A 23,365-nucleotide genomic window follows, 5' to 3' on the forward strand; every position below is an offset into this window, starting at 1 on the left:
TCTTTTACATGAGCATAAACAGAGGAAGAAGTCAGTTGATCAAGACAATAGTGTATACACACACACTTGAAAACCATCATTCAGAAAGTGAAAAGGCAAACTGGAAAAAATATCTGCTACATATTTAACCAAAAAAAATCTCCTTAATAAATAAAAAAGCTTTGAATTTATAAGGAAAAGATAAATATTCCAAAAGAAAAACGAAGATCATGCATACAAATATCTTAAAATAAGTGCGAATTATGAGAAAATTTTATTAAATGAAAAATTCAAATTAAAACAAGACATCCTTTGGCAATATAATGATAATCCTAGGGGTGTTCTGTGGCATCACGTTTCAGAAGTTTTAAGAGGTTCCCTAGTGCCAGGCTGTGGTGGCACACACCTTTAATCCCAGCACTCGGGAGGCAGAGGCACGTGGATCTCAGCGAGTTCCATGACAGCCAGGACTGTTACACAGAGAAATCCTGTCTGGAAAAACCCCAAAACTGAAAAACAAACAAACAAACAAAAAAGTTCCTTTGTTTTGACCCACAGTTCCTATCACTTTCATGATCTTATTTTTGCACTAGTGATATCTTCAGACAGAAGTGACTACACATGGATTAACTGCATCTCTAGGAGGAGTGAAAATAGTAAAAGATGAGCTAAAAATAGTTATATATTCATAAGTAGAAGATCATGCAGCAACTGAAAAGTTTTCTTAAGAACTGCTTAGGGATTTCTTACAATCTTTAAGTGAAAAAATAAATTAAAATGATAAATATTCATGTGGAAGAGGGAGACCACATTAATATACTGGGATTATGAATCAATAAATTATCCACTGAGTGTGGTGAGTGCACATCTTTAACCCAGCACTTGAGGGGCGGAGGCAAGCAGATCTCTGTGAGTTCGAGGCTAACTTGGCTTACATATTGAATTTCAGGTCAACCAGGGCTGTATAATAAGACCTGTCTCAAAAACAAGCAAGCAAGCAAAGAACCTCAACAACAACCACAAAACAAAAAATTATCCTGGTTATATTTTCCTTGTATTTTCAAATTTCATCTAACAAATTACTTTTAGGAGATTAAAAGAAAACTAATCCTTATTATCTTACAGGTCACAGTGTGTCAGAACAAAAACACCCTGGAGGCTTGGAAGTATTTTAGTCCTTGAAGAATCTGGTCGTGAAGACAAAGGGGAGGGAATCTAATTTTTAAGCGGGTGCTGTCCACTGTGGCAAGTATTTCTCCTCCGTCCTCAACACAGTCTCCTTAGTACTGCTGGGGCAGGGTGTGTCAAGCACTAAGAAAGCCCAATGAATAACAAGGAAAATCTGGCTGAGGTGGCAGTGCTGGGTGGGGTCAAGGTGTCTGCTTGCTTGAAAGGTGAGCACAACTCAACACTCGGTGTTTTGGTGCTCCCATACTGGATGGTGTCTGATGGTGTCCGCAGGTGTCTGTGGCTCCCATACTGGATGGGGTGCATTATAGAACCGGCCTGGCATCCCTGAAAGATCCATGCGACAGCACTGTTCTAAACATTCTGCCCCAGGCCTGAGAGCCTCTGCTCTCACCTCTTGGTATACCTCTTCCTATTCTTCATGCTCTAGCCTGCTGAGCTGTCTAGGTCTCCTATCTAGAGAAATGTACCATCAGGTACATATTATGTAGCATAATATTTAGAACCTTCTTGGCAGATGCCTGGATACTGACCACACAGAGCTAAATCCTAGGGTTCAAAAAAGACTTTCCAAAAAATTGAGGAGCAGTTCTACAGCGAAGGAGTGACCTGGCCCACCAGACTTTGTGATGGGCCAGGCCTGAGCCAGCTCTGATATGGAGCGGGTACTAGGGCAGCTGTGGTCTCGTCCTCAGCACACTCTCAATCAGAACTGCTGGAACAGGGTGTGTCAAGGACGGAGTCTGAGAAAGGCCAATTAAGGGCAGAACACCTTCCATTAAAGATTTTGGTTGGTTTGCTTTGTGAATTAGCAAATGAACTCTCTTACCCACCTCACTGGTGGTTAGAGTCCCACATCTTCTCCTTATCCCTACCCATGCTATGACAATGAAAACTCCTCAGGGGTGCAAGCAGCAATAGGCTAGGGGGAAGGGGCTTGGCTTCGGGATACCCTTCCTAGGGCCATTATTACAGAATGATGGACGAGACGGTAGTGCTGAAGTTATCTTGGAAGGAATGAGTCCACCTGGTAGAAGGAGACCCACTTCAAGTTACAGGAATGCCTTAAAGGTAGGAGTAAGCAGGGCATAGGCATGGCATCAGCCACAGCGGGAAGGGCGTGTCCGGCAGCAGCCAAGCTTCACCTAGGACCAAGCTGGCTCCTTAGGAGGACGCCAGTTAAGGAAGATAAGGCCAGGAGGGGCACGGGTAACCTGGGGAAAAAGAAAGGACCTAGGAACTCTGCAGGGTAACCCCCCCACACCCGCAACCCCAGCCAGAGATGGGCGGGGCCAGAGGCAGCAGGTGTCCAGGCACCTGGGGTGTGAGAAGGCTTACGGAGAGCAAGAGGCGCCTGTAGGGTATCCTTTTGGGGACTTGGGGATTCCGACCTTGTCCTTGAGCATTTAGAAGCCGGCAGATTGCGTTCTCCAGCCCGAGACCTCCCTGAGCCGTGGTGTGCAGGGCCTGTCACAGGGCCGAGGCTTCGGACGTTCACAGCATCTGCTGGCCGGACACAGGTCCCCCAGCCCTCCCGCTGGGCACTCCCTCAGCGTGGCCCAGCCGCTCTACCAGGCTCCGTGCCGACTCCCTCCCACGCCGCGGCCTCAACACGCTCTGTCCCCTCACACCGCCACCCCCCACGTGGCCTGCTCCCCGCTCCCGCCTCTCGAGGCTGTACCCCTCTCGGGCCACGGTACCTGGGACTCTCAAAGCTGCACCCCCTGCGCCGCAGCGCCGCCCTCTTCTGCCGCAGGAGCGCAGCAGCGGCCCCGCCGGGCTCCCGCTCCATCGCCCGGGGCGGGGGCCGACAGCTCGGGCACACTCGGGTGGGCTCGGGCCTCGGCGGTATTCGGCCGGACGCTCAGCGAGCGCGCCGCAGCTCACGCCCCGCCCCGCACCCCTAGCCGGACCCCAAGCCCCGCCCCTGTCCTGCCCCAAACTCCAGCCCAGCCCGGGACCTCAGGCCCCGCCCCGAACGCCTGCCTAACCACTCCCTCACACTCTCTGTGGGGTCTAGGACCCGCCCCTAACTAGCAGGTCCCACTTACCATTCCACAGGCTTTAGGCTCCGCCCCTGCCTCGCTCCTACTCTAACTGGTCCTCCACCACCACGCCTCTGGCCTGAGGCCCCGCCCCTACTCTGCTAGTCCCCAGCACCACCACGCCTCTGCCTTTAGGCCTCGCCTCTGCCCCGCCCCTATCCTAGCAGGTCCGCCTCCTCCGCACCTGCTTTTTTTTTAATGATTTCTTTATTTTTGTCGTGTACATTTGTGTTTTATCTGCACGTATGTCTGTGTGACAGTGTCATGTGCCCTGGAACTGAAATTACAGACAGTTGTGAGCTGCCATGTGGGTGCTGAGACTTGAACTCGCGACCGAGCCATGCCCCTACCCTAGCTAAGCCCGCCTCATTTCCCTGGAGCTAGCCTCAGGCCCCACCTTGAGGCCTTGGCCCCGCCCCTGCCTCGCCCCTAATCTAGCAGATCCTCTCACGACTCAGTTAGGTTTAGGCCCCGCCCCGCCCCAACCCAGCCCATCTCCTCAGTTGAGTTCAGGTCCCGCCTCTATCCCGCCTTTGCCCCGCCCCAAACAGGCAAGTCCCCGCTCAGTTGCGCTCAGGCTCCGCCCATACCCCGCCCCAAGTACCAATCCAGGAGGCTCCCTTACCTATTATTGGGCTCGGGCCCCACCCCAAGCCCCAATCTATCAGTCCCTTTGCCCTTCAGTTTTACCAAGACCCCACCCCATTTCCTAGCCCAACCCACCCCATGCCCTAGTCTGGGTACAGGCTCCGCCCCCAACCCGTTCTCCGCGTCCCTGGTCCTCCTTAGACCTGTGCAGACCCCACCCTGCCTCCGCCCTGCCTTTCAGCCACGCCCCTCCCGCGCCAGCCTCCGGGAGATCCTCTCCGCCTGTCCTCTGTGCTTCTGTGTAGCGCACCCCAGCCCCCAAGCCCACCGCTCCTCACCAGCCCCACAGACCCGTGCTCCGCTCACCTACCCCTCCGACACAGAGCGCCCTGGCGGCTGTCCACAACACAGCTCCGCCCGCTGGCTTCTCGACCCGACCCTCACCTCAGAGCCTCCTGGTCCTTTCTAGCGTAACGCCGCCCTCTTCTGGGGGCCGTCCTTCTCCACGTCCCGCCCACAGGCATGGCCCCCCGACCCTGGAGCTCCGCCTCTTCCCCCTTGAAGCGGGGGTCCGTTGTACTAGCTGCAATTCTGCGTCCCTAGAACCCCTCTACTGCCCTCTACTGCAGAAGCCCTCTACTGCCCCGCCCACACCTCCTGCCCCGCGCACATATTGCCGCCTAGGAAGCCTCTTCCTTCAGCTGGTGATGCGGGTCTTCCTGGCTGAACTGGCGGTCCACGATGAGGTTTGCACTATCTCAGGATCCAGCCAGCCAGCAGAAGGAGGCACTGCTGTCTCCTGGTGGCTGTTTGTGGTGTCTGACACAGTGAGGTGAGGGGACTGGAGCTTTGGGGCTATCAGTTGTGGGTCCAGGTTCTCATTCATCACCTTCCAACTTTGTGACACCCTCCCCCATTTCCACCTGAGTCACAAGCACCGTCTTAGGGTCCTTGAATACTGCACTGTGCTTGGAAGCAGGAACTCATTGAGTAAAACTAAGGATAGTTTTGCCATCTGTTTCTATTTAGGTTTCTGTTGATGTGATAAACACACTGACCAAAAGCAACTGAGGGAAGAAAGGGTTTATTCGGTTTACACGCTTTAGTCCATCATCTGGGAAGCCAGAGCAGGAACTCAAGGCAGGAACGGAATCAGGAGCTATGAAGAACTACAGCTTTCTAGCTTGCTTCCCAGGCCCACCTGCCCAGGCATAGCAGCACCAATCCCCCAGACTTGTCCATAGGTTAGTCTGATAGAGGAAACTGCTCAGTAGAGAGTTCCTCTTTCCAGGAATAGCTCAGGTCTGTGTTAAGTTATGCATCGGGCTCTTTCAGTGTGGTCATGAGGTTCTGGTCTTCCTTGATGCTGCACAAGCAGACTGGAAAGGGAATGGATGTGTGCCTGGAGAGCAGCCATGAGGCTCCCCAGCCTAGTTCTCTAGTTCATTATTGATCGATGGACTGATCTGTGACACACACAGCGGGCTTTCTCCTTGGTTCTTGCCACATGTTACTACTAGACAGCCTTATTCCCACGTTACTAACTACTAGACAGCCTTATTTTATACCTCTCCTTTTCCTCTAGTCAAACTGGAGTGGGTTTGCTTTTTACCTAGTGTCATGACTTACTCCCAACATATCTTTTCAGACTGAGAGCTCATGTTGCCTGGAATCCTCCCTCGGTAAGCTCAGGTTGCCTGCTTTCCCCCAGGTATATCCTGTCCTCTCTGTCTCACTGACCTCCCGCCCCTGCCTCCATGTCCTTTCAGGAGTCCCCAGACCCCTTGTCCTCCTCTCCGAGAGACCCACAGCACTACCCCTGCTCCCTCTCCCTTCCACACATTTGCACGCTAGTTGCTCTCAGCTGAGCCCTGGGCAGTCTGCACCTCCTCCATGTCTGCACGTGACACTGGACTGCCTGCCAAAGGGGCTGTGTGGGACTCCAATAAATACAACGATATTCATTGGAAAACACATTTAATTTCAAAGTAAACAAAGATGTCTGCACATTAAAGTATTTAATTAGTGAAACAATTATTATCAGTGTAACAAGCTGAAAAATACAGCAACTTGATACAAGACTGAGGTAACAAAATACTTCACCAAAAATCTAAAGAATCCCAAGAAGGGATGATGTTCAGTGGTTATTGCAGATGAGACAATTTACAAATAGTAGAGAAAGTCCTTACACAACGGCATGCAGGGTCTGCTGGGAAAAGACAGCTTGGGAGGATGCAGCATATTTAACAAGAAACAAACTAAGATGTAGAAACTCATTTTCAGTTCACTTGGAAGAACACAGAAAGAAACTGAAAACTACTCTCTAAGCAACATTTAAATGCTAAGTGGGAAACCATGCATTTTGGCACGAAATTATCAAAGGTTATACCTCACTAATAAATGAATTGCTATTATTTAATTACTGAATGGTTATAGTCCTTCCAATAGGCAGAGGGTTTACGCCATGCCGCTGTGAGTGGGACTCTGGGACTGTCCACAGGACGCATACTTGTGCAGCAGCAGGTTACAAGGTGGACTGAAGTCCAAGTCCAAGTTCTCAGCTCCCAGGGACACACAGCGCCCAATCATACTGTATTTGAACTTGACACTGAAGTTAAAGACTAAAAGGAGGGAGCCTGTGAATACTGCGAGCATTCAGACCCTACTCTCTCGTTCTGCCTTTGGCGTTCTCCCTGTAACCATTATTGAACACAGCTCTGTATCTGGCTGCTCAGAGTTAGCCAGAATCTGGTGTGAGGGATGGCGCTCCAGCTAGTCCTCCATGCAACTGACTCTCACAGAAATCCCATGCAGTCTATTTGGGTCTTCTCAAGACTTTCTGCAAGAACCAATGCACGAGATTTGTATTCGGGGTAGTAGAGAGCAGGGTTTGCCGAAGTTGGTGTGTGAGGTGGAGATTATTTGTTCATTGACTCGTAATATCTACTAAGGGCCAAAATTGGAGTTGTCTTGTTTCTAGCCATTTTCATTCTTGGTAGAGTCTGATGTACAGGAAGTACTCACTAGAGAGATGAATGTTTATGCAATAAATACAATTTCAAAGGGGCTTTGTGCTGTCTTTTCTCTTCTTTTTTTGTAACATGAAAGCACCCAACGTATCACTATGACATAGGGCCAACTTAAGGGTCACACAGAAGGGAGCCCGTGGCTTTGGCAATATTCAGTAGAGGTTGCAAGCAGCCGCAATGCTGGTGCAGAGCTGTGGAACCCACCGGAAGAATAAAGCAGCCTTGGTTTATAAATGGCTTCCCAGTTTTACACATCATTTTCTATCTGAAAAAAAAATGGTATAAAAAAAATCCACACTTTTCTTAGGCTTGGGAGGTAAGAACAAAATGTTGGAAGAAACACTGGCCATCTTGGTAAGAAAGGCAGAGAGATCCGCTGGCAAGACAAGGTAAGTCCTTCACTAACAATTCTAGTGTGTCCACCTGCTCAGCATCTCACTCTGGCAAGCGCCCCATGGCATCTGGTCAGGGAAGGGGAGGGGAGGGACCACACTCTCCCACTGGCATGTTTAGGACAAGGCTTATGCTGCTTTCCACCAAACCCAGGCTGCATGCACAAAGCTTTCTGCTCAGCAGCATGCACTCAGCTGACCTTGAGTTACAAGACTCATACACTGGAGAGGGACAGAAGTCACCCCATAGTGAGTGGGTGGACTCTTCTTGGGACTTCACAATATTAGCAGTTGTCCATCCCAATTTCAGACACCATGCTACAGATTTCACTTTTGGGGCACCACAGTCTGTTTGCATGACAGTGCAAACCTCCAAATCTCACAGTATCTGTCTGCTAGGGAAGAGTCGAGCAAAGCAGAACTGCTTCCTTCCAGGCTAAGAGTCCACCAAAGGACTCCTGCCTCTGTCCCATGAAACCTGTAGGACAAGCCAGCACTGGGGATGCCAGCACTGAACTCATATGCTTGGTCTAAGGCCCTGCTTGAGAGCCAAATCTTTTAACCCTGTCTCCAGAGCTCTTCCACCACCTTCAAGGTTTTTTTTTGTTTTTTGTTTTTTTTTTTACTAACAAAGTCCAAGTGGCTTCTTCAAGAGTCCTTGGTGAGGATGCTTCTGAGAGGGGAGTCTGGTTTTAATTAGGGAGATTAGGTGATTTAAAAATAATTGTGATTGTGCTCTTTCAGATTAGGCCCAAAAGAAAACACGTGTGCTGGGTAAGACAGGTCTGTAAAGGGCAGAAAGTTCTGAGTGGAGACTGAAATTCTGGGGCTTTTGATGTCTGCTCTTTCATGTGTGAGAACCCAAAACAAGCTGAAGAGTGGACAAGCCTAACGGAAAATCATAGCTGATGTTCTGGTCTAACAGCTCTATCCAAGCTTCTAACTTCAAAGGTTAAAGGGCAGGATCAGGGTGGGTGTGGGTTAAAGGATGACCATGACATGGTTCTAGTCAGAGATGTCTGCAGTGTTTGGCATTGCCATTCTTCTGGATTCTAACTGGAAGAGATGTTGGTAGAATCTGGTGAACACAGCTGAACCCCTGGCATGGGCAGATATGCAAGGCAGCTGTGGTCAAGTTTTGATGCCATTGACTTTATCACCTGAAGTCTTTCTGGCATGAAAATATCCAGGCTCTGCTCACAGGAAGTTTAGCTTCAGAAGACAGCAAGGCTTGACCAAAACATACCTCCACGGTAATGACAACTTCCTTACCAAGTCGTTAGCATTTTATAGAAGTATCACTGTTTGGTTGTAAAACAGTAGTGGGTTTTCTGGTGATGAGTTCACGGTTATGGTGTTGTTTGAAGTTTCTTGATTATCGTTGGAAGTTCTTTGGGGTGGTCTGATAACTGGTTACTGTGTAAAACCCTGATACCCACAGGAACCCAGAAATTCAGCCTTTTGCAGAGAATTGTTTGAGGATTTTCTTCCCAGTGCAGGAGTGCCGAGATTCAAGGGGGAAGGGGGAGGGGAAAGGGCGTCTGTAATGATAAAGAGCAGAATTAAAATGTGCAAATGAAAGCCACCTTACGTATGACAAGAGGTCAGAGAGATCCTTGTTCGTGGTGCAGACGCTGGAGATCTCACTCCCTAGGTCTTGGCTCTCTTGTCACCTGGCCATCAACAACTGGGTCCTTGGACTTGGAGAACATGCTGGTGACTACATTTAGGGGCAAGACTGAGGGGGCTTAAGGCCTCCATGTCACTCAGCTCCCTGTGATCAGGAATCAGTGTGGCTGCCCTGGCAGTGGTGGCAAAGGGGTGAGAAGACAGGAGCAGAATTCTGCCCTGTGGGAGAATATGGGGTGGAGTAGCTTCTACCCAACTGATCACTGTGGGGGCCTCCAAGCTGCTGGGAGAAAAGGCCACAACTTCCCACGCCAGTATGGTGGGAGCGGGCGAGATGAGGAAGGCCATAGGTCCACTAGGAGAGCTCATGGTGGGGAACAAGCAGGCCAGTGTTCCAGTCCATGGTCCTGAGACTGACTCTGCCTCAGGAGAGCTGACAATGACAAGACCCAGGAGGGCCAGATGAATAGCACCCATAGGAACAGAAAACAAGACACGATTTAAGGCATCGTTTGTTTACAGTAAAGGAATTCGAGGGACCCTTAACACAGAGCTTCTGGACTCCTTCAGACTCTTCTTACAGGACGAGGCTGGAACTAAAGCTTTAAGCAGGGCCTCAAAGCCATTATTAAGTGTGTGATGTCACAAGTCTTCTGCCAAAATGTATGTTTCTCAGAGAGTTCACACTCACTCGCTCACACACACACACATGTATGGCACACACACACAGAGGATGCTTTGGGGGTAAACAAAATCTGAGGCAGCCCTTGGGTGAGCAGCCCGTGCACTTGGGGTGTAACAAGCCTGTCCAACAGCCTGTCTCTGCTCTCCAGCCCTCTCAGGGGTTAATGCCATCCACTTTGTGTGCAGAAGAAAGCACGGAGAACCCAACGTGGGTCAGATGCTCCCTTGATGCAGAAGCAGCTGGTGGACAGACGACGGCCCAGAGAGGGGGCATAGGGTACGCAGTTTGGGGTCTGACAACCACCCTGTAGGGTGGGGCTGCAGGATGAGTCATGAGAGTCGCTGTGGGTTGACAGGTGGATCTCACACTGGGGAGCCATCCAGGACTGTGAGGCTACAGGCCATGTTCCTCGAGTCCAGCTATGAGGCTCCAGTGCCTTGGCCCACGGCTTATGCCCAGAGCTGCTCTTCTCCACCAGACCTAGTCCAGGCTCCCAGAAGCCTTTGAAGTCACGCCAAGTCCTGCAGATACTTATTCAAATGACATAAGGTTTGCAGGTACCTAAAAGAGAAAGCTCATTTGCTTGTCAAAATTTCAACCCCCAGAAAGGGGCAGGGGTTGTTCCTGCGGTTAGGGCCATGCAAGTGTGGGGAGGGAAGAACATGGCAATGGTAGCTGCCGCTGACCACTGACTGCTGTGTGCCAGGCATTACTCTACTTCATATGTGGTGTCTTGAGACCCCACATGACCTCTATTAGGCAGATGCTCAAACTGTCTCCATTATGTAGATGAGGAAACTGAGGCTTAGACAGGCTAAACATAAAGTGAGCCAAGAACCAGGGTTGGGGCCTGAACCCACATCCCCACCACCATGGGCCCTGATGAGGTACGGGGAATGCTGGGGGATGTCATTAAGGGATGGTAGGGAGTGGCACAGGAGGGGGAGAAAGTATGGAAGGTCATGAACCCCAATCCCTTCTCGCAGAGGCTACCAGCCCCGCTGTCATAGTATTTCCCTGCCCTCAGAGCTGCCTCCAGACCCCCAGCTTGAACTTCCTCCCTTGGCACTACTGGAATGTTCTAGGTTGATTAGACATGATTCCATAAAAAAAAAACCATCTCGGTGTCAGTTTTGCCAAAAAGAGAAATCAGAAAAAGATGCACTTCTGTACCGGGAGGCACTTCTGTATCGGGAGGAAGTTCCAAGAAAGTTCACAGCCTTAAACCTCATGGGAGCAAGAAACGGGGAACTGGTTCTGAGACAGCCAGCAGAACTGACAGAGAAAAGTGGTACAGCAGTGGCCAGCATTGCTCAACCTCCAGACTAATGCAGAGGAGCAAATAGCAGGTCGGAACATACAGCCATGGCTCTGTCATTAAAGGAGTTTTTTAAAATTGTAAGGAGGGCTGGGGTGTAGCTCAGTGGTATAGCGCTTGTATGCAGGTGAGCCCTGGATTTCCCCCGGGAATAAAATGAAGCAGGGACATAACATGCTAGGAGAAGAAAAAGGTTCTGGGGAGGAAATCCAGAGTTATGCCCCTGACTGCAGGGGGCAGGGAAGGTTTCAGGATCTGTGTGGGGGTTCTAGGTTTTGGCTGGGTGGGGGTATATGGGTGTTTTTCTACTGCTGTTTTTGGCTGTTGTTTTATTTGGCTGTTTGTAGCTCAGGCTGGCCCTATGATCTTCCTGCCTCAGCCTCCTGAGTGTCACCACACCTAGCTCTACTACTGTTGTTTGTATCTTACACATGCATTATAAATCAGCCTAAATAGATTCAGTGTCAGAAAAAAACAATTTTAAGACGTGCAAATAGAAACAGTCTTCATGGCAGATTCCCTGCGGAAGGTCGCACCTCTCCGACACTCTTTCTTGTGCACTGAGTTGTCTCTTGGGCACACAGGCACTGTTCTTTGTTGTCATGGTTGTTGTTTCGGTTTTTCAAGACAGTTTCACAGTTCTGTTGTCCTGGAACTCACTTTGTAGACCAGGCTGGCCTTGAACTCACAAAGATCTGCTTGCCTCTGCCTCCCGAGTGCAGGGATCAAACGTGTGAGCCACCACATGAGTCACAGTGACTGATTTAAGTAAGCCTCTACCACTGAGTACTGAAGTTGTCTCCATATTTTATACACCACAGAGTATGATGAAAGTGGATTGGAAATAAAAAGGAAACAAGGCATAAAAAGAAAATTCATTTTCTAGGTCTGAAAATTGGACACATACATGGCAGAACTTTGCCATGACATGCCATATTTGACCGTGCATGAAATCCTGCCTATGAGTCCTTTGGACCACACGCCAGTCTGCCACATGGACTTGCTGTACTTTCTTGCAGCTGTTCCTCTCCTGAGCGCATCCTCACTCAGGCTCCCCTTGCTGCTCTGGCTGAGGCTGTCTCTCTCCCCAGCCAGGACCTCCCACGTGTGGCTGGTGAGCTTCAGTGTGCTGTGCTAGCTCAGGGGTAACAAAGGAGCATGGGGCTAATGAGGCCAACCTGGAAGACCCAGCTTTTCCTCCTGACAAAGCTTGCTGTAGCAGTAACCTTGTTCAAGCTTCAGCCTTGTTCCCTCTGGTTGCCTTGAGATGGCAGTGGCCCAAGTCACAGATCCTCCCAAAACAGAGATGGGCAGCGATGCTGATTTAATATGTAGAATACAGTAAGTAAACTGGGCTGCAAGTGTAGCTCTGTGGCAGAGAATTACCTAGAATGCTTGTGGCCCTGGGTTCAACCTCCAGCACTGAAAATGACTGTCTATTCATCTACCTCACAGACAAACACATATATGCAAACACTCTAAAACTATAGAATTATACTCTCTTGTATGTCACTGTAGAAGTTTTACATGAATATGCTCATATCCATACAGGAAATGTTGACATAAATTTAAAAACAAATGAGATCATCATCCTTGCCTATGCCACGGCCATTTGGACCTCTCTAGACCCGCTGCTATCTTGCTGATGGCTATCTGGTGTTGCTGAGGAATTTCTGGCAGGCTAGAGGTCTCTGGTGTTTTGTTTTTCTCATGAATGGTGACACAGTGAGCTTGCATGCTTTAACATAGAGTCTTTTGTTTTGTTTTGTTTTTTGAGACAGGGTTTCTCTGGAGCCTTTGAACTAGCTCTGATAAACCAGGCTGACTGAACTCACAGAGATCCACCTGCCTCTGCCTCCTGAGTGCTGGGATTAAAGACATGAGCCACCATACAGGGAGTATGTCCTACAGCCCCACAGCCCCACAGTCCCACAGGTGAATCCAAGTGTAGCTTACTTTAGGCCGCCTTGCAATTATCAGTGCTGCTCACATGGCATGTGGGAAGCAGGAAGTTCCAACCTACCCCCACTTTGTGCTGAGGCTGGAGGCTGCCATTCCCGCCACAGGCTGAGCCAGCAGGGCCCTGCTCCTGGCTCTCTTACACAGTGACACAGGGACTCTCAAAAAAAGTGGAAGTTGGAGAGCTCAGTTTGGAGCTACAAGGTCAGAGGTGGGAATCAGGTGACCCTGAGTTGGGTCCCAGCTCCACACTCATTAACTATGGGACCTCACTTTTGAGCCTCAGGCTCCTTGGTGTACGATGGAGACAGTAAGAGGACCTGTGTTATAAGGACATGGGAAGACTCTGACAATGGCTGCCTGTGGAACCTTCTGAGTCATGGCTGACAAGGAGAGGGGTAGGAGCGCAGAGGAAGAGGTTCCACCAGTCTTGCCTGGCAAATGGCTGGCCCTAAATGCCCTAATTGTTAGTAGTACACTCGCCAGGGTAGTGGACGGAGAGACCTATTAGTTATATTGGGGTATTCCAATGAAGTCAGCTCCGGGGAACAATCTAACTAGATGCTAGAGCTAAATCACTGGCTGGTGTCACACTTGCCCCGCACTATCCCTGACTGGGTATGTCTGTGGCAGTTTCTGCACTTAAGGGTTTCTGGTGAGAAACAGGATCTGGGAGACGTTACCTGAGGCCTGTTGCTTTTACACGCATCATCCAAGTGCTTGTGCCACAGTATCGCATGAAACCGGGAGCCCGTCTGGAACTTGTAAACATTGCCTGATGGGGAAAGGAAGCCCTGGTTAAGGATGCACAGGAGGGCTGGTAAGTAAGAAAAGCTGCCACAGTCCAGGGTGAGCAGGTATCTTTGGACAAGGTTTTGAGCACTTCTCAAACCAATGTTTCCAAATGTATGAGGTACAAAGAAAATCACCGATAGCGAGTCTTTGCATGTCTCTGTACCCACATCTAGTACCCAGGGCTGGTAGCAGGTCTAATATCACGCAGGGATTTCAAGATGAACACCAATGAGGTTCTGAGATGCCTGCAACCATGCTTGCTATGGAAATGCCTCTCATTACTCCTGGGGACAAAACTCACAGTAGTTCTGAAATTCTGTCAACTCATGTTCATATTCATAGTAGAAGGAAGACACCATTATTTGTAACTGAAGACCAAGATATAATTTTTCATGTCCAGCTGATAGACCTATTTAATTCTACCAGTGGGCATTGCCCCCAGACCTCATGTCACCTTTCTCTCTGCCTGGAGGTACTGCTTTCATCTAAGACAGTGGCTCACAACCTGAGGGTCACGAGTCCTTCGGGGTCGCATAGCAGGCATCCTGTATATCAGATATTTACATTACAATTAATAACAATAGCAAAATTACAGTTAGGAAGTAGCAATGAAATACTTTTATGGCTGGGGTCACCACAACATGAGGAACCATATTAAAGGGTCTCAGCATGGAAGGTTGAGAACCACTGCTCTAGGCTTAAACAAGAGTGGCCTGTGGTTCCCATGGCCACAAAGGCTCACAGTGGAGCTTGTGTGGACATAGCTGTCTTTCTTCCTGATGAAAAAAAAAAATCACTGGCCCTGGCCAAGGCTTCTGGGGAAGACGCTCCAGTGCTACCTGAGTAAGGACACCTGTGTGAGTAGCAGACATGCACCAGTTTATCCCAGTTTAGAGCAGAGAACAGTCTACTGCCTCTACCTGCAGAGCTCCTGGAGGCAGCTGGGTGCCCATATTTCTCAGCTGCAAGCATGAGAACATGACACTTACAGTCCCCTGGTCTGTACTGCTACCACCCTTCCCAGGGAACTTGCTAGAAATGCATAGTCTTGGTCTCCACCCAGATCTACAGCCCCAAAAATCTGAATCTCAATAGATCCCAGGAAGACCGGCCTGTGCTTGAACCCTGTACTCAAACGTTCCTGTCAGTTAGGTGTGAGCACGTACAAAGAGTCTGCTGTTACAGCAAGCTCACGTGCTGTGGCTGTTGGCTTTTTGTTTGGTAACTTGGGCTACCCAGGAAGCTGGCTGTAGACTGCTGGGCATGTTAGTGAGGTCCCTGGGTAAGATGGCACCGGAACCTCTCCCTCCTCTTAGCAGGCAGGGCCAAGGGAGGATGGAACCCACAGGGACTGAGAGGGAAATGGGGAACATTGAGTTGGAGCTTTTGGAAGTTGCACAGGTTCTTCTGAGCTGCCCTTCGACCTGGACACTGTGCAGTCTCACAGTAAAGCTATGCCAGGGGTTCCTGAAAGCCAAGCCCCAGACTATTCTGGCCCCAAGGTTTTTCCTCATCTAGCATTGATTGCTATTTACCTAGACCCTTGGGGTCACAGATTGAGGAACGATAGACCTACTAAGTCAAAGGCTAGGCCACTCTTATGGCTCAATGGGAACATCAATCAGAACTAAAACAGCACCAAAGACTAGACTGGACGCCAGGCAAACCTAGCGTGAAGGGAAGATGGTGAACTCAGAGCTCCCAGAGCTCCAGGGTGTGTATCTGGTCAGAGGGGGAAGAGAGGTGCTGGCTCAGTCTGCTGCCCACCTTTGTCAGGGTTATTCAGCTGGAAGATATCCGGGTGTTCAGGGTCATCGGGCAGCTGCACCATCCAGCCTATGATGGAGACCTTCTTTCCAGGTGTAGATTTATACTAGGAAAGAGCAACAAACAGCTGGGAGCTGGGCCCACACCCTGCCCTCAGCAAGGGAGACGAGTGTGGGCTAGACAAGTGTCCTGCCCACCCTAGCCCTTGCAGCCACAGGGGTCACTCCACTAGAGGAAGTACAGCAAGGCAGTCTTTTCAGGGGACTTACGTGTTTTCTGTCTGTGCCCCGCAAGGACTTGGCTCCATAGTATAGGAGGGTGGATCCTGAGAGTACGACCCAGTACCTGGTCCACGAGGACAGCTGCAGAAGTATGGGGAGGGAGTGGCTTTAGGCTGCCTGATCATGATATGGTTGGTTATCCCCATTTATGCCAATCCAGCCCCCCCCCCTTCTCTGGCCCCCTGCCATCACTTTGCGGTGCCATCTCTATCCAGCTCCAGGAGATCATTTCTCCCCCTTTACTCGTTCCTTTCTACACCTTGTGCCTCAGTGCATAAATTCTATGTATTAGGGGAGTTGGGCCCCGCAGTGTTCCAGGAAAGAAAGGCATGCTAAGCTATGCCAAGTTGCCGACTAGAAATTGAATGCTTGCAATGGGTTTTTCTGGACAGACTGAGAGCTGAATTTTGAGGGCTTTCTGCTGGCTGGGCCAAGCTGGGACCTTCACTGGAACTCTCCCATTCTGGGAGGAAAGGACTGTGTGTGCCTCCCGGGAGCAGGTCATCTGGCAGCAGGATATAGTCCTCTTCCTAGTGGGAGCAGCTGTGTCAGTCTTTCAGGCCTTAATGACACCACAGGATGCACAGCAACAGACACACATGCTCAAGTGAAAAAACTCACGGCACATTCACCCCTACTGTTTGTGAGGAACACGGAATTCTGGTCTCCTCCATTCACTTGAAAATGCTAGTCCCTGGCCATGAGACTGCTTAGTGGATGACGGTGCTAACCTAACGATCTAAGTGTTATCCCTGGGACACAAGTGGTAGAAGTGTCAAACCAACTGGAGTGGTTTGCCCTATGACCCACTCTGTACGTGCGGGTGTGGGATGGAGAGGGAGTAAGTCTATACCATGGGACTGACTTGGGGCCCCATGCCATAGGAGGCTTCGAGTGTAGCCAGAGCTGGGGTGGAAGCTTTCCACCTTATCCACCATCCAACTATCCAACTGGCAACTAGAGACAGACACTCTAGAGTGCCTGCAGGGGGCAGGTGACAGGGCCCTGGCATCTTCCCGGCAGGTGGTATCTCCAGACAACTCTGTGGCGGGACAGATGGGCAGAGCAGATGCTGTGAGGAGAGGCAGCTTGAGGATGAGGCTGCCACACAAGGAGCTGAAGCTCTGTCATGTGGGGTCATAGTGGCTGTGACATAAGAGTCCGACATGAAGGCTGGTGGCGACCTGAAGCAGCTCCTGACACCTTGTCCCATGCACTTCCCACTGGTGCTAGTATGCTGCCAGGGAGTGAGGACTCTACACAGGAACACCACACAGCAACCAAGGTCCTGCAAGTCATGCTGCCTCCTGGGGCTGTGCAATCCTCTTCCTTCCGAGTGTCCAGGCCTCACCTGCTCTCCAGACCACCACAGCTCTGGCACTCTGCCACAGATGGCCTCCAGGAGGGGATGAAGCTTCATCTTAAGTCACAGACAGAGAAACTGAGGCAGTTTTCCCCTCAGTGGTACAGTCAGGGATAGGAGTCTGGTTGGCAGATCTCTAGACCAGGCTACTCCTTGAGCCCACAATGCCTCTAGTGGGTGTATGTGTGACTTACTGCAGGCTTCCGGCCTTCCTTGAGCAGGGTTTTCCGTCTCAGAGGTCCCTCCATAGTGGGCACAGTGGCTGAGCTGCCCACAGTACAGGTGCAAGGGCTCGTGGGGCTGAAGGGAGACTGTCAGTTAGATACGGTCCTAGAGCAGCTGATATCTGATACCCTCCCACCATGTCTTCCAGGTGCCTCACTTGTGAGTCTTTGATGTCCACATAGTCAGAGGTCTCTCCAGGCTGGGTCAAAAAGCCATCTAAGAGCAGGGTGAATTCCCACAGAGAATACCCACCAGGTTTCCATGCCCCGCCCTACCCTTTGCTTCTTCCTAGCTGCTCCCCACACTCATGCCTGTGAAGCCTGAGCTCTTGCAGTCCTGCTCCGGCAACCCCTCTCTCATGCAAGCAGGAGAATGCAAAAGTAGACGGGTACAATGGAAACGAGGGACAGGAGCCCCACACTGCCATCTGTCCTCTTTCCTTCTGGCTCTTCTTGCACCCTCTCCCTTGAGATCAAGTGCTGTCATAGGTGACAATATTCAAGTTCTGTCTTGTGCTCCAGACTTTTATGCTGCTGTTTACTGGATGTCCACAGGCACCTGGCTCAAGTTGGTCACCAAGCCATGTTCTGCAACCTAGTAAGTCCCAAGGATGTAACCATGTCTGATTGTCCATCCTACCTCTCTGCCAAGGCCACGACATCTTCCTTTGGATGATAGCCTAATCTGTCTCTGGTGCCTGCTTCCATTCCTGCATCTTCCCATATACTCTTTATCCACATAGTTCTTATTCTCCACCAGGCCTCTCCCTGGGGCCTGCTGCTCCTGAGAGGCAGGTAAGGTCCTTGTCCCTACTGAATGTGGCTCTGTCCACCTCCCCAGCCTCACCTGTAGCCCCTCTCCTCAGATGTCTCACAACGCAGTGGTTCTTGTTCTCACTGAGCCTCACAGCCTCAGTGTCTCTGACTGGGAGCTCTGGCCCTGTGAAGCCCCTCTCCAGTTATCTGGCTAATTCCTATCTTCCTGCAGTATTATTTCCTCTACTGGTCCCTCCTCTCTCCCAGAGGGCCCCATACCTCTCTGGAGCAATGGGAGCACCAGGCAGACTTATGATCCACTTGGCACAGAGCTTTTCCCCCAGCAAACACTCCAAAGCTACCTGTCAAGTGAGGACATGAAAAAATGTGTACCTGTAGACACAACTCCTAGTTCTGGGAGAATTCCGAACTGGAACCCGCCAGTTGGGCCCTAGCGTGGCGTAGAGACGTCCCCTGCTTCAGAGGAAAAGGGGTGAATTTTAGTCACAGTCTGGAAAGACCAGCTGATCCTGAAGGAGGTAGGAGCAAAGACAGTAAGGTCAGCCCAGCCCCTCCCCTCTTCCTCCTTGGGTTCCTTGCACCCACTGCAAGCATCACATCACACCTGGACAGGGAACCCTGTCCCACATCTCCATCTGGGGAAGCTCCTGGGTCTCACGGGACTAGTTCATAAGCATTTTGACTGTTTACCCTTCTTCCAGATTCTCCCATGTGAGTCTCTGAGCTGTTTAACGGAAATGCCATGTTGTCCACGGGGTTCATGTTTAAAGTATACACAGACATAGAATGGTGAGCAATCTTGCACATCTGGCCAGGCCACATAAAATAAAGCATTATATTCACCAGGCTGTTTCTGGATCATATTGCTACACTTAATCTCTGAACTGGCTATTTGCTGACTCCCGTGTCCCTGAAACTGCCTCTGGAACATTGAGGACTCTGGTTCTAGGGCCTCCCCATGGGCTTGGCCTAGCTTCACTCTCACCTGCTCCTGAACCAGGAACCTCTCTAGGGGTGTGTGTCACTTCCAGCTCCACCTCTTTGGTGGGGGAGCACACACTAGCTTGTTCTATTCTTTCCTGACCCTGAGGCATACTCTGTCTCCACCTACAGCTTCTCTGCTGGATGGCCAGCCGATGACACAACTGTCTGTATAAAGTCCAAGTCTAGACTTACTGTTCAGATGTGCTCTGTTATCTGCAGCTATCCCTGGGCTGTTGCTTACTGCCAATGAACACCCTGACTGCAACCATGAATATTGTTATCAGCTAAGAAGAAACTTCTGATGGCCATGTTGAGTCTACTGGACAGGGGCAGAAGTTCAGGGCTGGTCATTTGTTTGGAGGCTCCAGGATCCTCCTGTTTATCCACCCCTGCTCTTTAAATGCTTGTTACCCCAAGTCCTCAAGGTACCCCAAGTCTTAGGATGGTCACAGGCTGCTGCTGCTCTACTGTGTAGTGCTAACAAGAGAACTGGTACACCCAGCGCCCAGCCCAGTGACCACACTGTTCCCTTCTCTTCCAACCACAGCAGGTTGGCTACACATCCATACACCTCTTCCCGAGATCCACGCATCTGCTGTATTTGCTGACAGGTAGAACATGTAGATGTCACCACCGCTGACCGTTCCTGACACATGTCCAACCCCAGACCAGCAAGGGTAGCAGCAGGGTAGGGCCTAGCCCTTGCTGAACATCCCAGGCTGCTGTCTTCCCTGGCCAGCAACAGGAGCTGGCTCTGACCACAAAGGTTTCTGAAGTGCTGTCCTCTGGAGCTCTCTTTGTTGTTAGGACATGCCCTTCCTCCAATGGTCAGGACTCTGGTAGGAGCAGAAGCCCCCGTCCACCAGCCTCTTGAAGGTTGTCTCCCTGCTATTCTAGGGTGGTAGGAAGGTAAGACTGTCTGAAGTTGCCAGTCACTCAGGAGCAGGGTGGGGAGCAGGAGCCCTTTCTTGACAGATGTTGGCAGAATGAACATCTGCCAGAGAGCAGCCTGCAATCCACTTCTTTCAAGTAGTCCAGTTTGGAGGCCCTTTGCAGAGGAGAGGTCCAGTGTGAGGGACAATGTATGCACAAAGACTCAAGCGCTGGGTGCTCATCTGCATCGGGCCCCTGTGCTCACGCTCACCGAGCTCGTCCAAGCACCATTATATTATCCTTCCCAGACGGAGAAACTGAGTTTCAGCAACGAGAATCTACTTGTCCAAGGTACAGCCCCATAAACAAACTGAACCCAGGTCCATTTGACTCTACAGCCAACCCCTCACTTGCCAGGAGACTCGACTTTTCATAACTGAGAGGCTGGGGCTGGTGTGGTGGGGACCACACTACATTTGTGTGTGCCTTGCTAGCACTCTACTCTCATAAGTGTTGCTGCTTTGAGCATCACAGCTTCCACATGTGCCCGTGTCCATGAGGCTAAAGGGCCAAGACAGTCTGAGGTCTGAAACTCTTCTCAATCCCCATGCTCTGCAGGGGGCTGCCCAGCACTTCAGAGTCACTGTCTTGACAGCTGCTTACCATGTGCCACCTACCTGCTTCCAAGAGCATCCACACAACCCTACAGAAGGGGTGCTGCCCTCAGAGCTAAAGATGAGAACACAGGCTTGAGGAGACACTGGCCTGCTGCTGAGATGGAAATGCAAGTGTTCACAGAGAAGGCCTGCTGCTGCCATGGGATGAAGGGCCTCACTGTCCCACAGGGTGGATACTACAGCCTATCCCTGGAACCATGTGGCAAGCCCAGGTGAGGAAGGGCAGCACAATGGTGGCCTTTTCGCACCTCTTAGGAGACGAGAGCCAGGGCAGTATCTACCCTTCTCTCCCTGTGAGCTGGGAGATGGGGCTTGGAGTAGCCAGGTTCATCCAGCACAGGAGCCAGACAGCCTGTTCCCTCCCCCACTGCCCTAAAATGACACAAAATGCAGAATGAATGGACAATAACATCTAAGGAGCCCTAGAAATCCTAGGCTCTCTCCTGGGATTCCCAACTCCAGAGTCACAAGCATCTTTCCTAGGATCATTCTGGGAACATGTAGCTGAACACACATTCAGGATGGCTCTGAGGTACACCAGACCAGAGGCTCATGGGAAGTTTGCTCTAGGGAAGATGTAGGCAAGCAACCAGACAGACAAGCTTATCCAACAGGGTTCATAAGACAACGATGAGGACAATAGTGATGGTGATTAGATGAGATGGCAATAAGGAGGTGGTGGAGAGGATGGTGGTAGTGAAGATGGGATGGTGGGTGCCAGGCAATGCACTCAGCAGTATTCTTCACTGTCTCGTTTAACCTACTAGGTAGGCACTGTTCCTAGCCTGCCTTGTGCATAAGAGACTTGCAGATGGGGACTCACTTGCCCAAGGCCACAACAATAGAAAAGGAAGCCAGGTGGAAGCAGCCTGTACAGCCCGATGAGCACGTGGGCTGAGCAAGACGTTGGGTCCTAGGCTGGCATCAGGTTGTGGGCATCTCAAAGTTGGAATTCATAAGGCAGCAGAGGGCGGGGGAACAAGAGACATCTTAGCTGACAACTGTATCTAGGCCCTAGGAATCTTGGTCCTAGTGGAAGTCATCCCCCCACATCACTTTCCTGTCTCAAATACACAGTGCCCCACTGGGAGTGATTTGTGGAAAAGCCCTCAGGGTGCTGTGCACCACAGCACTTACTGCTCTGGCCAGCCCTAGAGGAACTGTTAGTCCCACTGGTCACTCTCATCTGAGGGTAGGAAATGCCAGCCTAACTCCTGATGAACCCTGGGATAGCCCTTCTTGCAACCCCATTTGAAGACCCTATGCTCTCCTGGTGCACATGCCCTTTTTGGGGGGGTAATGTCCTGGAGTCACTAAATGAGTTCCTAGGAACCATACTGGTAAAACACTGCATGTTTCGCTCCTGGCCACTGGGACTTAGGTCAGGCTGGAAATCTGGCCCAGTGGCTGGGAAAAGCTACCCACTTGGGCCTAGCCACTGTACGGCATCCAGGACGTCCAGAAGTCTGGTCTGCAGTGGGAACAGTGTGCACCACAGACATGTAGCAGGAAGGACAGGCAGATAGACAGGTAGGCTTCTCCATTTCTAGTCACTGGCTCTGAACGAGTCAGAGATGGAGAAGCTGTGGGTTCTCCATGAAGCAGCTGCTGACTGACAGGACCCAGCCTTGACTGCAAAGGCCAAGGACAGGGTCAAGTTCCACATCCAGGCATCTTTGCCCGTTCTTTTCCAGAGGAGTCTGCCAGGAGCCTCACTCATCTCTAAGGGAGTGAGGCAAGACACAGTGTCTTCAGAGAAGCAAACCAGCCAACTGGGCAGAGAAGCCCAATTCAGGCACACAGGCAAAGTTAGAATTCAGGGGTCCCTAGTGAGGGATGAGAGCCCGGGAACCTGGACCTTGAGTTCTGTCACTCAAACACATGGGGCACAGCAGAGGCAATCCCTAGTTCCAGAGCTGGTCTATTTCTCTACCAATACTGCAAAGCTTGGGGCTCAGGAGATCTTGGCACACCCGGGGCATCTCCTCAAGTCCTCTGACTCTAAGGAAGGACATGTGCATGTATATCTACAAACTGTTCTGGGGGTGGCAGATGTAACATTCTGTTACTACTATGGCTCCACCTGCTGGCTGCTCTTGTAAGGATGGTGGGGGAGTCCACTAGCTAAGATCAACAGGAAACATCACCCAGGGGAGTCTGCACCAATTATCTTCCTTGGTACCTACAATCACCCACAGGCCAACTACCTTCAGAGAACCCTCCCCAGGCCAGTGCCCCCTGAGAAGCCAGTCCATACAGACTCCATGAATGGCCACTTGAGGAGTGTCTCCCCAGTTGAGCCCTTGCCTCTGTAGCTTTCTTGCTAGACAGGAGTGCTCACTAGGGTGCTCACACATCTACACCAACTCCGCCAGCAACAGCTCTACACATATGCTAAGCAGTGAGTCCCCAGCAGAGGGACTGAAACTGTCTAAAGCAGGGGTGCCAAGGGAGCCGACAGCGTAAGTGGCCCTGACATTTCCTGGTCTCGAGAGAGCAGGACATATTATGGAGCTCACCTTTCCTATACAAGATCCCCAGAAACCCTGAGCACTCGTGTGTACCTTTCCCACCCCAGGTCATGACTTAGAACTAACTCTGCATCCTCACAAAGGCTCACCAGGGTCCTCTTTAGCAAACTCTCTCAGGTCTGAACCTGCAGCTGATGCAGGTTACCCCACTGCACAACCACTGTGCTAGAACCATGTGTATGGGGTGTGGCTTCCTTAAGGCTCCATGAACCCTGATGAATCCTGTGTACCCACCCACTGCAGGGATGGAAGACAACCCTATGAGGGGGAACAGGGAGGGA

General features: G+C 50.8%; 2 protein-coding genes across 19 annotated transcripts in view; both read right to left on the minus strand.

The window, feature by feature from the left end:
* Garnl3 (GTPase activating Rap/RanGAP domain like 3) overlaps positions 1 to 4,299 on the minus strand; it is a 146,405-nt gene extending 142,106 nt beyond the window's left edge. Inside the window, exon 1 of one of the 4 annotated variants that reach the window (XM_075985910.1) lies at positions 4,245 to 4,299. Coding sequence is in view for 1 of the 4 variants with exons in the window: in XM_075985908.1 (XP_075842023.1) it covers positions 2,868 to 2,959 (92 nt within the window). In the remaining 3 variants the exon portion in view is untranslated. Of the gene's footprint in view, positions 1 to 2,558; positions 2,847 to 2,867; positions 3,017 to 4,170 lie in introns of those variants that run through there. The other 3 variants (XM_075985911.1, XM_075985908.1, XM_075985912.1) reach the window with 3 other exon arrangements.
* Positions 4,300 to 5,760: 1,461 nt separating this feature from the next.
* Positions 5,761 to 23,365, minus strand: part of Ralgps1 (Ral GEF with PH domain and SH3 binding motif 1) — a 231,799-nt gene continuing 214,194 nt past the window's right edge. For all 15 annotated transcript variants that reach the window (XR_012911829.1, XR_012911828.1, XM_075985926.1 and 12 more), the window contains 6 exons: positions 18,392 to 18,475; positions 17,213 to 17,318; positions 15,644 to 15,736; positions 15,375 to 15,480; positions 13,496 to 13,587; positions 5,761 to 10,096 (listed from right to left, as the gene is read on the minus strand). Coding sequence is in view for 13 of the 15 variants with exons in the window: in XM_075985926.1 (XP_075842041.1) it covers positions 10,067 to 10,096; positions 13,496 to 13,587; positions 15,375 to 15,480; positions 15,644 to 15,736; positions 17,213 to 17,318; positions 18,392 to 18,475 (511 nt within the window). In the remaining 2 variants the exon portion in view is untranslated. The remainder of the gene's footprint in view (positions 10,097 to 13,495; positions 13,588 to 15,374; positions 15,481 to 15,643; positions 15,737 to 17,212; positions 17,319 to 18,391; positions 18,476 to 23,365) is intronic.

Source organism: Microtus pennsylvanicus, chromosome 9 (genome assembly GCF_037038515.1).
Source record: "Microtus pennsylvanicus isolate mMicPen1 chromosome 9, mMicPen1.hap1, whole genome shotgun sequence".
NCBI classification, from domain to species: domain Eukaryota; kingdom Metazoa; phylum Chordata; class Mammalia; order Rodentia; family Cricetidae; genus Microtus; species Microtus pennsylvanicus.